We start from the raw sequence: 13,209 nt of genomic DNA, 5'->3' as shown, positions 1-13,209 counted from the left end.
AGAAGTGAGGTGAAGTTGCTCAGTCATGTCTGACTCTTTGTGACCCCATGGACTACAGCCTACCAGGCTCCTCTGTCCATGGAATTTTCCAGGCAAGAGTACTGGAGTGGGTTGCCATTTTCTTCTCCAGAGGATCTTCCCAACTCAGGGATTGAACCTGGGTCTCTCGCATTGCAGGCAGATGTTTTACCGTCTGAGCCAAGGTTTATTTAAATTTGTTTCAAAGAATTTTGAGTATCTGAAGACACAGAACCATCCTGGGCTACATGGTTCCTCTTATATGACAATGATCAATTCAGTTCCCAAGTCAATTAGAAAGACAAATCCTGTAGCTCCTAATCCCCACTTTCTTATTTGGCCTCTGGTGTTCAGGAAGGGGAGAGAGGACATTAAAAAGAATATATGTAGTATTTTTTAGGCACTTGCTACGTACTTCCCATATGTGGCAAGGGGACAGAAAAAATATGAAACATGGTTCCTATCCTCAGGAAACCTATAAAGTAAAGTTGGAGAGATAAGAGCATTCCTACACATAAGTCAACATGTGACACACTATAGAATTACTCCCTAATTTATGTAGTATAACCTTCGAGTACTCTAAGAACACAGTACTTGTAGGGAGAAGTCAGTAGGGCAGGCTTAAACGAAGAGGCAGAACTTCATCTCTGCCTGGAAGGGAGGACAGGATTTGGACAGAAAGCACCAACATCCTATTTTTTCTTTCCTATTTCATTAGCTGCTGCTGAATGGGTACTTAACACAGTACTGAACTCCTAATCACCAACTCCAGTGCAAAACACCTTCCAGAGCATTGCATAAGAGTCTAAGAAGAGAAGTAAGGGAATCTAAAGTCTAGCAAGGAGACAAAGTAGTATCTACCTAAGCATCAGAAAGTATTCATTTTCCAGTCTTAATAATGTTACAAAAAAGGCTCAATTAGTTCTAAAAGAACAACACAAAATGCTGACACAGACAGGGAGCAGGTACATTATAAAAACAGATACTCACAACCTTAAAAAATTACTCATGTTGTCCTACTCTCTGTAGATAACACTACTGCTTGTCCACTGATGATGGCAATAAGCATGCATTTTCTCCAAGTCATCCACCCCTGTGCACCCAGTTCCCCATGATCAAAATCTCACTGAAATTAAGTTCAGGCAGGAGTCACAGAATGGACATAGGATGTATCTTGTACCCACATACACTACAACCAGAATCTTGGCTGGATATCCACCATCCTCTTATGCACTGCTTGCCAATTTTCTTTGTATCAGGATGCACTGGGGCAGGATGCACAGAGGATTCGGATGTGACTGGGAGCAGCTAGTCTAGAAACTCTGGCTGCTGAAGACCACCCCAGGGACCAATATTTCTGTATCTCTAAACCCATTCCCCTGGCCCATTAGTAGAGAGGTCAGAAAGCTCTGCTCTGACTACCCCATTTCACCTGTATGTTTTTTTTTTAATGTTAGGTTGTTTTTATTTCCACAAGCTCCTCTTAAATAAGGGCATCAACACAGGGCTTGGAACATAGAGAAGCCAGTGAAAACCTGGTCTGTGTTGAGGTAGGCTTGTCCTCAGCTCCCATTTCCACGTGAGGTCAGAGAAATCTCAGCCACTTGAAAGAAGCCTTCTGAACCTCAGGAAGATATATTTACCATCCCCCGGTGCCCCCTCCCCCTCCCCTCCAGCTAAGATTACACCGAGGGGTGCCTAGACACAGACATGTGGATGTGGTGAGCCTGGTACAGCTAGCTGCCTGGCACCCTCAGAAAGCACAGATTCACCACTGCTGCAGCTGGAAGAGTAGTGAAGACAACTAGCTTTCTCTAGTGGGCTACCTAAGACCCTCACCTACTCCTACCTCACCCCTTGTAGATGTCCTTTATAGGCCATTCCTTGCCACTTGACCTTTAACAGCTCTGCTTACCGTCTTCACAAAGTATAAGCTATCTTCACTGTCCAGAGGCACGATTCTAGAAAAGGAAATTGATGGGAAAGACATGTATTAGATTTACAATGTTCTCTATTTTTCAACTTGCAAGCAATTCACACACTTAGATCTCTTTGGAGCTTTTTCAAAACACTGGGTTGCATGTATGCAAAATTCCACTCAGACGGAATCAGATCCACCCCCGACCCTACTCTAGTCTTTCCATGGGAAGCAGTCAGGATAGAGCGGTCTCAGCTGAGCACACCCAGCTTTGAGCCCAGCCCTGGAGTGATGCCACTGCCAGGTGTGGAAGGGTGAAAAGATCATCCACGATAGCAGTTACACGGTAGCCTCTCTTAGTTTGCTCTTAAAACTTGCCCCAAATGAGGACACACCATAAACACATACTTACCTTCCCTGATTATTCACAGCATGTATATGAAAAGCCATCTTGGAGCTGTAGACCCAAAACAAAACAAAAGTCAGTCTGCTTTTTCGACCACTGTATGGCAAGCTCTTTAAACACCTGCCACTGCAATGCACCTGTGCTGGGCCCTCAGAGCCCCAGTGAGATATGGCATGTCGCTACATGCCCTAGGGTTTCATGCCATCAGCAAATGCGGGGCTAGTGTCTGACTCCAGTCATGGCCCTGCCTCTGTGCAGATTCTCAGGACTATCTTGACTCTTGAACAGAGCAGGAGAGAACTACGTGACTACTGCCCACGACAGACTGAGAGAACCTCTACGTGCCCCAGGCCTCTGGCCCACGGCCCTGACATATTCTCCTGATCCTCTTCCTCTCTTCAACACCTGTGCAGTCAAGCTGCCATCCCTGACTAGAGCCAGACTGCTACCCACAATCAACTGCTGCTGTATAATCAAGACAGGACTTCAGAACTGAGGAATAACCAGATAAACCTTTTGGCATCAACTCCTTTTGTAAAAGAAAGTTTCTAAATTGAATTGTTTATCTTTTCGCTGTAACAAATGCTGGTCAGTCATATGCTAACTGCCTTTGTTCCTCTTGGGAGAATTTGCTAATCTGATGCAGTTTAAGAGAAGCAACCATGTGGAGAGAAAAGTGGAGTTCTAGAGTGGAGAACTGGCTCGCGAAGATTCTTCCTATCGCCTGGGTGTTCTCCTCTTGTTCTTTTCTCTAGCCAGGGTGGGACACTGCCTCCCCACCCCAGCCCCATGTAGGAGGCCACGGGATTGAGAGGTGGCTTGCCCCAGAAAGGCAGAGTGTTCTAGGCAAGGTGCCAAGGACAGGAGGAATGGATGACTCTGTCAGCCATGCCAATGGTAACAGAAGAGAACTCACTGAGACAGCAGCTATCATTCACTTTTCCAATCACTCTACAGGGCAGGAGTATGATCAAACAGATGCACAGAGAGCTCCCTATCTTGCCCAAGTCACCCAGTTGGAAGGCAAAGAAGCTTCCTTAAACTCAAGTCTGTCAGGAACAGATAGTACGGGTCAGCACACAGCCTTAAGAAACCAAACTTCCTCTAGCCTTCTCTTATGGCCAGAGATATGAGCCACAAGACCCAGAAAAAAGGACAAGAAATCTTAAGCAAGCCTAAAGCTTTGTATCAAAGAGTTCTGGGTCATTACCACTCACTCCTGGAGCTGTAGCCAAAGAATTCTTGTTAGTTTATTAACTTAGTTTTCTAAATGTTCCCTCTCACTACCTAGGGCTGTAGACATAAGAAAATGTGGGGCATGGAGCCAAGGTATCACAGTGCACATCCCAGAAATGTTATTTATTTATTTATTAAAAATATTTATTTGCTTGGCTGTACTTAGTTGCAGCACATGGAATCTTCCATCTTTGTTGCAGCATGTGGAATCTAGTTCCTTGACCAGGCATAGAACCTGGGCCCCTTGAATTAAGTCCCTCCAGAAGTATTTTATTTTTATCTATTAGCTATTTTATTTTTGGCTGTTCTGGATCTTCATTGCTTCATGGGATTTTTTTTCTAGCTGTGGTGTGCAGGCTTCTCATTGCAGGGGCTTCTCTTGTGGCGAACAGGCTCTAGGGCACCTGGGCTTCAGTAATTGTGGCTCTTGGGCTCTAGAAGCAAAGGCTCAGTAGTTGTGGCACACAGGCTTAACTGCTCTAAGGTATGTGGGATCATCCCAGACCAAGAATCATACCTATGTCTCCTGTGCTAGCAGGCAGATTAATTTACCTCTGAGCCACCATGAAGCCACCTTTCCCCTCCACAACCCAGAAATATTCTTAAAGAAACTTTCTAATATTGGTGTCTTTGGTCTCCTTTGCAAAAAAGTACACCAAATGGTCCTAATATGGGACAGAAGGTTGAGTGGACTAGGTTCCTGAAGGTTTAGCTATGGACAAAGACTACACAGAGATCCACTGTGACATGCCAGGTGAGTGATGGCAAGACTGCCAGGAAGCCAAATTCCTAGATTATCTAGACGCTGAGACATGGCCAGGCTCAGGGGTTTCTACCATCTGAGAGGCAGATAAGGCCTAGGACAACTCTCTTCTAAGCAGTGACCATTTTGATGTGCCCAAGGCCCCTCATCATCACCACTAACAAACCTCACCATTCATGTCCTCAGCTTCATCTTTTAAACCTTGGAATCCACATCTGTCTGTTCTAGCACTGATATGTCTCCCATTCCAGCCTAATCAGCGTGTCTGATTCTGAAACAGTTCCTCCATCCTTGGCTTCTCAAATAAAGCCCCGATCATGAAAGACTCTCCTTCATATACTAATGATTTACCAGAACATTCCTCAAAGGAGAGACAGAATATCAAATACACGGGAGAAAGTTTTAAAAATACAAACATTAAATAAAAGTTTTTATTGATAATATAGGCCACTGCTTACCGTAAAGTTGCCTTAAACTGCATCAACTCAACGGAATTTAACCCAGATCCCAGGGTCTGCTCAGCTACCTCCTTGGCCTGTAAAACCAATAATAAAACAGAGACAATTAGCTTTCACAGCAGGAAAGAGTACATTTAGCTGTGAGGAAAGGGCCCTTTTTACATTTGGTTGGTTCAGGCTGGGTTCACATGTTGTTCAGTTGCTAAGTAGTGTCTGACTCTTTGTGGCCCCAGGATTGCAGCATGCCAGGCTCCCCTGTCCTTCACTATTTCCTGAAGATTGCTCAAATTCATGTCCATTGAGTCGGTGATGTTATCTAATCATCTCATCCTCTGCCATTCCCTTCTCTTGTGCCTTCAATCTTTCCCAGCATCAAGGTCTTTTCCAATGAATGGGCTCTTTGCATCAAGAGCCAAAGTACTGGAGATTCAGCATCAGTTCTTCCAATGAATATTCAGCATTCATTTCCTTTAGGATTGACTCATTTGATCTCCTTGCTCTCCAAGGGACTCTAAAGAGTCTTCTCCAGCACCACAATTGAAAACAATACTGTGGTGCTCAGCCTTCTTTATGGTCCAACTCTCACATCGGTACAGGACTACTGGAAAAACCACAGCTTTGACTAGATGGACCTTAGTCAGCAAAGTGATATCTTTGCTTTTTAATACACTCTCTAGGTCTGCCATAGTCTTCCTTCCAAACAGCAAGCGTCTTCTAATTTCATGGCTGCAGTCACCATCTGCAGTGATTCTGGAGCCCAAGAAAATAAAATCTGTCACTGCTTCCACTTTTTCCCCTTCTATTTAGCATAAAGTGATGAGACTGGATGCTGTTATCTCAGTTTTTTTGATCTTGAGCTTTAAGCCAGCTTCACTCTCTTCTTTAACCCTCATCAAGAGGCTCTTTAGTTCCTCTTTACTTTCTGCAATTAGAGTGGCATCATCTGCACATCTGAGGCTGTTGGATCTTTCTCCCAGCAATCTTGATTCCAGCTTGTGATTTATCCAGCCCAGCATTTTGCATGATGTACTCTGCTTGGAAGTAAAATAAGCAGGAGGACACTATACAGCCTTGTCATAATCCTTTCCCAATTTTGAGGCAGTCAGTTGTTCATGCCTGGTTCTAACTGTTGCTTTTTGACATGCATACAGGTTTCTCAGGAGACAGGTAAGGTGCTCTGGTATTTCTATTTCTTTAAGAATTTCCAGTCTGCTCTGATCCACACAGTCAAAGGCTTTAGCATGGTCAATGAAGCAGAAGTAGACATTTTACTGGAATTCACTTGCTTTCTCTATGATCCAATGAATGTTGGCAGTTTGATTTCTGGTTCCTCTGCCTCTTTGAAACCCAGCTTGTACATCTGGAAGTTCTTGGTTCATATACTGCTAAAGACTGGCTTGAAGGATTTTTGAGCATAATCTTACTAGTATGTGAAATGAACTCAACAGTATGGTAGTTTGAACATTCTTTGGCATTGCCCTTCTTTGGGACTGGAATGAAAACTGACCTTTTCCAGTCCTGTGGCCACTGCTGAGTTTTCCAAACTTGCTGGCATATTGAGTGCGGCACTTTCACAGCATCATCTTTTAGGATTTGAAATAACTCCGCTGGAATTCCATCACCTACACTAGCTTTGTTTGTAGTAAAGCTTCCAATGTCCCTTTGACTTCACACTCCAGGATGTCTGGTGATAGGTAAGTGACCATTACCACCACAGTTGTCCAGGTCATTAAGATCTTTTTTTTTATAGTTCTTCTGTGTATTCTTGACACATCTTCTAATCTAAGAGATTAGGAGAGATTAGACATCTCTTCTAATCTCTTCTACTTCTGTAAGGTCCTTACTATTCACATGGAAACACTTCATTCAGGCAGGTTGGCACTGGAACCTGATCTGGTGAACTGTAATCGGCTGGGATGGTGCCATTATGAGGCCTGGAAAAATGCTTTCTCCTACCCTCTCCCTAGCTCTTGGGGAGGGACCACTGCCCTCAGTATTTCTTGCCCAGATGCTATCAACATGCAAATAAATAAAGTTAAAAAATCAGTTAAAAAACAAAGGTGCAGAATTGATATCAAAGAATAACCTGTTGTTTTGCATAAGCTTTCAGTCCAAGGGCTGAGAAATCCCAAGTACTGGGGGGATTCAAGTTCAGTGAGGAGGGAAGATGGCAAGGAACTGGTGACTAGGCTACAGTCTCTTTGATATCTACAACACAACCTTTCCAATGTCAAATGATTTGCTTCAGGAGAGGTCCTATTGGCAATAGGAGGAATCAAGCCAACTCGTCTCATCTGTTACTGGGTTAGATACAGAATCCAACTCAGCACGGCAGGTTAACCACAAACAGCAAAAAAGAAAATGGTCAGAAAAAGAGAACATACATGCCTATCAAGGAGAGGCAAGTTAGCTTTTCTAGTCTTTAGTTAATTTTTTAGAACAAAGAATTATAGGAAATCAATTTATGTAGCTCAAAACAAACTGATCTAACTTTATTAAAAGTCATAGCAGAATAATCTCTATTTCTTTAATTTTTTTAACTTTTGAAATCATTTTAAACTACTAAATAAAACAATATACGATAGTTTGATTTTTTTTTTTAACACAATCAGATATCTACAAAGAACTGCTAATCAGCTGTCATCCATAAGACAACAGCAGGTCCCAGGCATCACAAGCTTAGTACTCTTAAGGCATCTCTTTATCTGGTGCCCAAGCTCACACACAAAATTAAGTATAAAAAGGTGTCCAAAGGTAAAACAAATGGATAAGAAGTTTCACATTAAAATAACCAAGGAAAGAGAAATGTGGTATTGAAATTACCTTTATGAGACTGGAAGTTTGAGCAAAACATGCAATGGCAGCCAAAACAGCCTCAATAACAGTAGCATATACCTGTGACAAGAGCCTACTTTAAAAACAGAAAATAAGGGTTACCTATAGCATCACAAGGTTTCATCAAAAGCTGCATGCACAAAAATGACATTCTCCAAGAAACTGATTTTGAAACAGAGAAAAGTATAAAAACAGAATTTGTTGATTTCTAGACCTTTTAAAAGCTGTGTGCCCCATTCCAACTTTTACTTTGCTCTTGTTAAACTATGATAAGAATCAGCTTTTTTAAAATAATTATTTTTAATTGAAGGATAATTGGTTTACAACACTGTGTTGGTTTCTGCCATACATCAACATGAATTAGCCATAGGTATACCTATGTCCGGGAGAAGGCAATGGCACCCCACTCCAACACTCTCGCCTGGAAAATCCCATGGACAGAGGAGCCTGGTGTGCTGCAGTCCATGGGGTCGCTAAGAGTTGGACACGACTGAGTGACTTCACTTTCACTTTTCACTTTCATGCATTGGAGAAGGAAATGGCAACCCACTCCCGTGTTCTTGCCTGGAGAATCCCAGGGACGGGGGAGCCTGGTGGGCTGCAGTCTAGGGGGTCGCACAGAGTCGGACACGACTGAAGCGACTTAGCAGCAGCAGCAGCAGCATACCTATGTCCTGCAGAGGAAATGGCAACCCACTCCTGTATTCTTGCCTGGAGAATCCCATTGACAGAGGAGTCTGGCAGGCTACAGTCCATGGAGTCTCAAGAGTTGGACATGACTTAGCAACTAAACCATCACCACCATACCTATGTCCCCTTTCTCTTGAACCTCCCTACCACCTCCCAACCCATCCCACCCCTCTAGGTTGTTACAGAGCCCCGGTGTGAATTCCCTGAATCATACAGCAAATTCCCATTGGCTATCTATTTTACATATGGTAGTGTATATGTTTCTATGTTATTGTCTCCATTCCTCCCACCCTCTACTTCCTCCCTACTGCCCACCCCCATCCCGCCCCGTGTCCTTAAGTCTGTTCTGTATGTCTATGTCTCCCGTGCTGCCCTGAAAATAGGTTCATCACTATCATTTTTCTAAATTTCATATACGAGTTAATATACGATGTTTGTTTTCCTCTTTCTGACTTACTTCACTGTGAGAATCAGCTTGTTTTAATTCTGCTCAAAAGACCAATTCTCCCTGTTTGTGATTTAACAGAAGAAAATGTCAACTACAAATTGCCAAGGGCAAATGCCATCTGTCTCTGAACCCTGTGCTGCTGCAGCTGTTACCTTTGACATGCCCTGAAGGCAGTCCAGGGTGGAGGTGAGACATTCTGCTCCAAGGAAATTGGTGGAACAGATCTTTAGATAGTTTGGTATTTTCAGGAATTGATCCCAATGCTTGTATCTCCTCACATCTAGAAAAGTACTAAATCCCTTCATGGTGACATCAGCTCCTGGTGACTAGCAGAAAATCTTTTGTAAAGTTAGATTGACTGCACTGAACTCATCCTTCACAGAAATTATATACATTGACCTTCCCCCACTGGCAATGTGCAGCAGTCTCTCAGAACTATCTGAGCTGCTGTCTCCTGGGCTGCAGTCCTCATTTTGCCTCAAATAAAACTTAACTTACAATTCTCATGTTGTGCCTCTCTTTTTAGTTGACAAAAACTGTATGAGTACTCTGATCCTCAAAGAGGACCTGAAAGGCGTCAAGACACAGAATTGCTGCTTCTCCAGGAACCAACCACACCACAACTTCAAGTAGTCTCCTCCCCTGCTAAGGGCTGGTTGCTACTGGAACCTCAGAGTAGGAGCCCTCAGGGGACAAAAGAGATTATCTGACTGCAAAGACAGCCTCCATTTAAATGCAAATTAACAGGTTGGTGGCATCTCTGACTCAATGGACACAGTGTTTTAGCAAACTCCAGGAGATGATGATGGACAGGGAAGCCTGGCGTGCTACCATCCACTGGGTTGAAAACAATCGGACATGACTTAGTGACTGAAAAACAACAGCCGTAAACCACTTTCTAAATATCAGATTTAGAGAACAGAGAATGCTTCTGAGGGTGTTAGGTAAAGAGTCCAAAATGGAGATTAAAAAGTGGCACTAAAAGGCAGATAAAGAAATTAAAAAGCCCACAAAAAAACAGAATTGAAAAAGCCCGTGAAAAATAGAACAAAGGGAAAATCTATACCAAGGAGCTTTGGTGGGAAAAACATGCCCAACACGCCCCCTTCCCTAGTTGGTCCTGGATACAAGCCCTGACTGACATGAGGCAAAACAAATCAGACTCCAAGCCGTGCTTGGGGGCAGGGAACAAGGACATAAAAAGAGAAACCTAAAATGGGGTGGGACCCACTCCTTTGGGGTAGGTCGGCTCTCACATCTTGGGGAGTATATTTTTCATGTCATGTGTTTAATAAATCCCGCCTACTGAGCTTTATAGTCTGTTGTTTTACTTCTTTTACTGTGACAAGACAAGGACCAAGGGAAGAACCACACCTGACAAGGGGAAGGACCCCCTGGCCCTGCCTAATCTTGCTCTTCTTATCTGACTTTGCACTTCCCAAAGCCATTAGAAGAAGGGTGTTTTCTTTGCCATATGGGGAATGCCATGAAGATCTCTAGAAAATCCCAATCTGGTTCCCTATTGGGTAGAGTTATTCAATCTGCATTTTGGGCCAGCTAATTCTTTGTTGGTGAAGATAGTCAAGTCCACAGGGTCACAAAGAGTTGGACAAAACTTATCAACGGAACAACAACAGTTCTTTGTTGGGAGGTCTGCCCTGTGTATTATAGGATATTCAGAAGCATTCCTGGCCTCTCAGTAATACCCCCAGTTGTGACAACCAAAAATGTTTCCAGACATTGCCAAATATCCCTGGGGGTGGGGGCTGGGAAGGGACTAGTGGGAGTGGTGCAGTAAAACTGCCCTTGGTTGAGAACCATTGCCTCAGGACACCCAGGGTCTTATTAGGATAATTTACAGAGAGAAGGGGGCTTCCCTCGTGGCTCAGTACTGTCTGCAATGCAGGAGACCCAAGTTTGATCCCCAGGTCAGGAAGATCTCCTGGAGAAAGAAAACAGCAACCCACTCTAGTATTTTTGCCTGGGAAATCCATGGACAGAGGAGCCTGGCAGGCTACAGTCCATGGGGTCCCAAGAGTCAGATACAACTTAGTGACTAAACCAGCACCACTACCTGCAGAGAAAAGGGGCTCATTCACAAGGCCTTAAAATGTAAGGGAGGTATCTGGCAAGTAACTGTTTAATCTAAGAATATGCCTATGTTTAAGCCTGAGAATCCTGTAACAGGTAAAGGAAGGCAAAAGGAGGGAGTTTGATAGCAGGAAGGATCAGAGAAATGATTTGGTCATTCTCATCTTATAAACAAAAAAAGTAGGGCCTATAGCAGTGCAATAAGTTGTCCAAAGCCATAGAAAATGACACAGTTGAACTCAGGTCTGCTCTTAGCCTTGTGCTTTTCCATTGTGTCACACCACACTGCCAATTTCCTTCTTGGCTTCCACACCACACCTTTTTATGGCAGATAAGAGACTGGAGTTGGGTAGAAGAAAATGAGAAACAACACATAACAAAATGACAGCTCCAAGGTTCAACATATCCTGAAGACCGTTGACTAGGCTACAGCAGAGGGGTATGTCCTGGTAAGGAAGGTGTCCAGCAGGGACACTGTCCAAGAGCTTGGTCACTTTCAGACATGACAAGAAGCCTTCACATCTCAACTCTAAGGGCAAAGATTTATAGAGGCCAAAAATATATAGATACCCTTCCTCTCTTCCTCACCCAGCTGAATTCAAATATCACTTAGTACCATTAGTCAGGCTGACACCCTGCCTGGCTTTCTCCTATACAGACTCTCAGGCAAGAGTTCAATACAAAGCTTCCTGACTTCTGACTCATAGAAAGGGCTGGACAGGAGTCCAGAGACCCATGATTAGGGAAGTGCCTGCTCTATGCCTGGATAGTGCTGCTACTGCCTTCACTAGGACTCCATTAGGCCGCAGTTCCACTAGCCCTGTGACTTAACAAATCACCTGATGTGGGCCCAAGCACCACTTAACATCTGTCTCTGAAGTACAGTACCAATGGATTTGGTTTAGGCAAAATGTCTAAGGGTCCAGAATGAGGATCCAGGGCAATGGTTAAGCACAGCTGGCACGGAAGTACAAGCAGGTACAAAGCAAGATAATACATATCCATCAACATATGAGAATGTGGTTGACTTGCTGCTAAAATAAAGAAAACCCTGACAATAATCTATACATACTGTAACTGCAGCTACACAAAACCTGTATGTATAATTAAAAAACAACAAAAAGGTATATATTAAGATACTAACAGGCAGTGTCAAAGAGGAGGAATTACAGCTAATCTTATTTTTTTCCCTTTATTTTCAAATTTTCTAGTGTGACTATATTACTTTATATGTTTTGGACAGAGTCATATGGGTCCTACTCTAGAAAGTCTGATTTAGTGGTTTTGAGAAATACCATAGCCTGGGAAACATATCTTTTTAAAAAGATCCTTAAATGATTTTCTGTGGTCTGTCTCCTACCTTTGGGAAGCACAGACCTAAAGAGTTTATGCCAGGATATCTAATTAGGTAATAACAGAACTCTATTTAATGTTCATATTTCTGAATGAAAATCCCTTTATAGAATTCAGAGATTCCTGAATTATTATGGACTGATTATGTCCTTCCAAAATCCACAGAGATACCAAGGGAACATTTCATGCAAAGATGGGCTGGATAAAGGACAGAAATGGTATGGACCTAACAGAAGCAGAAGATATTAAGAAGAGGTGGCAAGAATACAGAAAAACTGTACAAAAAAGATCTTCACAACCCAGATAATCATGATGGTGTGATCACTGACCTAGAGCCAGACATCCTGGAATGTGAAGTCAAGTGGGCCTTAGGAAGCATCACTACGAACAAAGCTAGTGGAGGTGTTGGCATTCCAGTTGATCTATTTCAAATCCTGAAAGATGATGCTGTGAAAGTGCTGCACTCAATATGCCAGCAAATTTGGAAAACTCAGCGGTAGCCACAGGACTGGAAAAGGTCCGTTTTCATTCCAATCCCAAAGAAAGGCAATGCCAAAGAATGCTCAAACTACTGCACAATTGCACTCATCTCACATGCTAGTAAAGTAATGCTCAAAATTCTCCAAGCCAGGCTTCAGGAATATGTGAACCATGAACTTCCTGATGTTCAAGCTGGTTTTAGAAAAGGCAGAGGAACCAGAGATCAAATTGTCAACATCCGATGGATCATGGAAAAAGCAAGAAGAGTTCCAGAAAAGCATCTATTTCTGCTTTATTGACTATGCCAAAGCCTTTGACTGTGTGGATCACAATAAACTGTGGAAGATTCTGAAAGAGATGGGAATCCCAGACCACCTGACCTGCCTCTTGAGAAACCTATATGCAGGTCAGGAAGCAACAGTTAGAACTGGATATGGAACAACAGACTGGTTCCAAATAAGAAAAGGAGTACGTCAAGGCTGTATCATATCAGATCAGATCAGTCGCTCAGTC

General features: G+C 43.1%; 1 protein-coding gene across 3 annotated transcripts in view; it reads right to left on the bottom strand.

Annotated features, from left to right (window-relative positions):
• The window catches only part of LOC104986061 (chromosome unknown open reading frame, human C20orf194), a 171,685-nt gene that overhangs the window by 71,185 nt on the left and 87,291 nt on the right, over positions 1-13,209 (bottom strand). For all 3 annotated transcript variants that reach the window (XR_824995.1, XM_010836482.1, XM_010836483.1), the window contains 4 exons: positions 7,623-7,710; positions 4,800-4,876; positions 2,349-2,393; positions 1,934-1,979 (listed from right to left, as the gene is read on the bottom strand). Coding sequence is in view for 2 of the 3 variants with exons in the window: in XM_010836482.1 (XP_010834784.1) it covers positions 1,934-1,979; positions 2,349-2,393; positions 4,800-4,876; positions 7,623-7,710 (256 nt within the window). In the remaining variant the exon portion in view is untranslated. The remainder of the gene's footprint in view (positions 1-1,933; positions 1,980-2,348; positions 2,394-4,799; positions 4,877-7,622; positions 7,711-13,209) is intronic.

Source organism: Bison bison, unplaced genomic scaffold (genome assembly GCF_000754665.1).
Source record: "Bison bison bison isolate TAMUID 2011002044 unplaced genomic scaffold, Bison_UMD1.0 scf7180017864063, whole genome shotgun sequence".
Taxonomy (NCBI): domain Eukaryota; kingdom Metazoa; phylum Chordata; class Mammalia; order Artiodactyla; family Bovidae; genus Bison; species Bison bison.
Note: the sequence above shows the minus strand (reverse complement) of the source record. Positions and strands in the feature narration are given on the sequence as shown.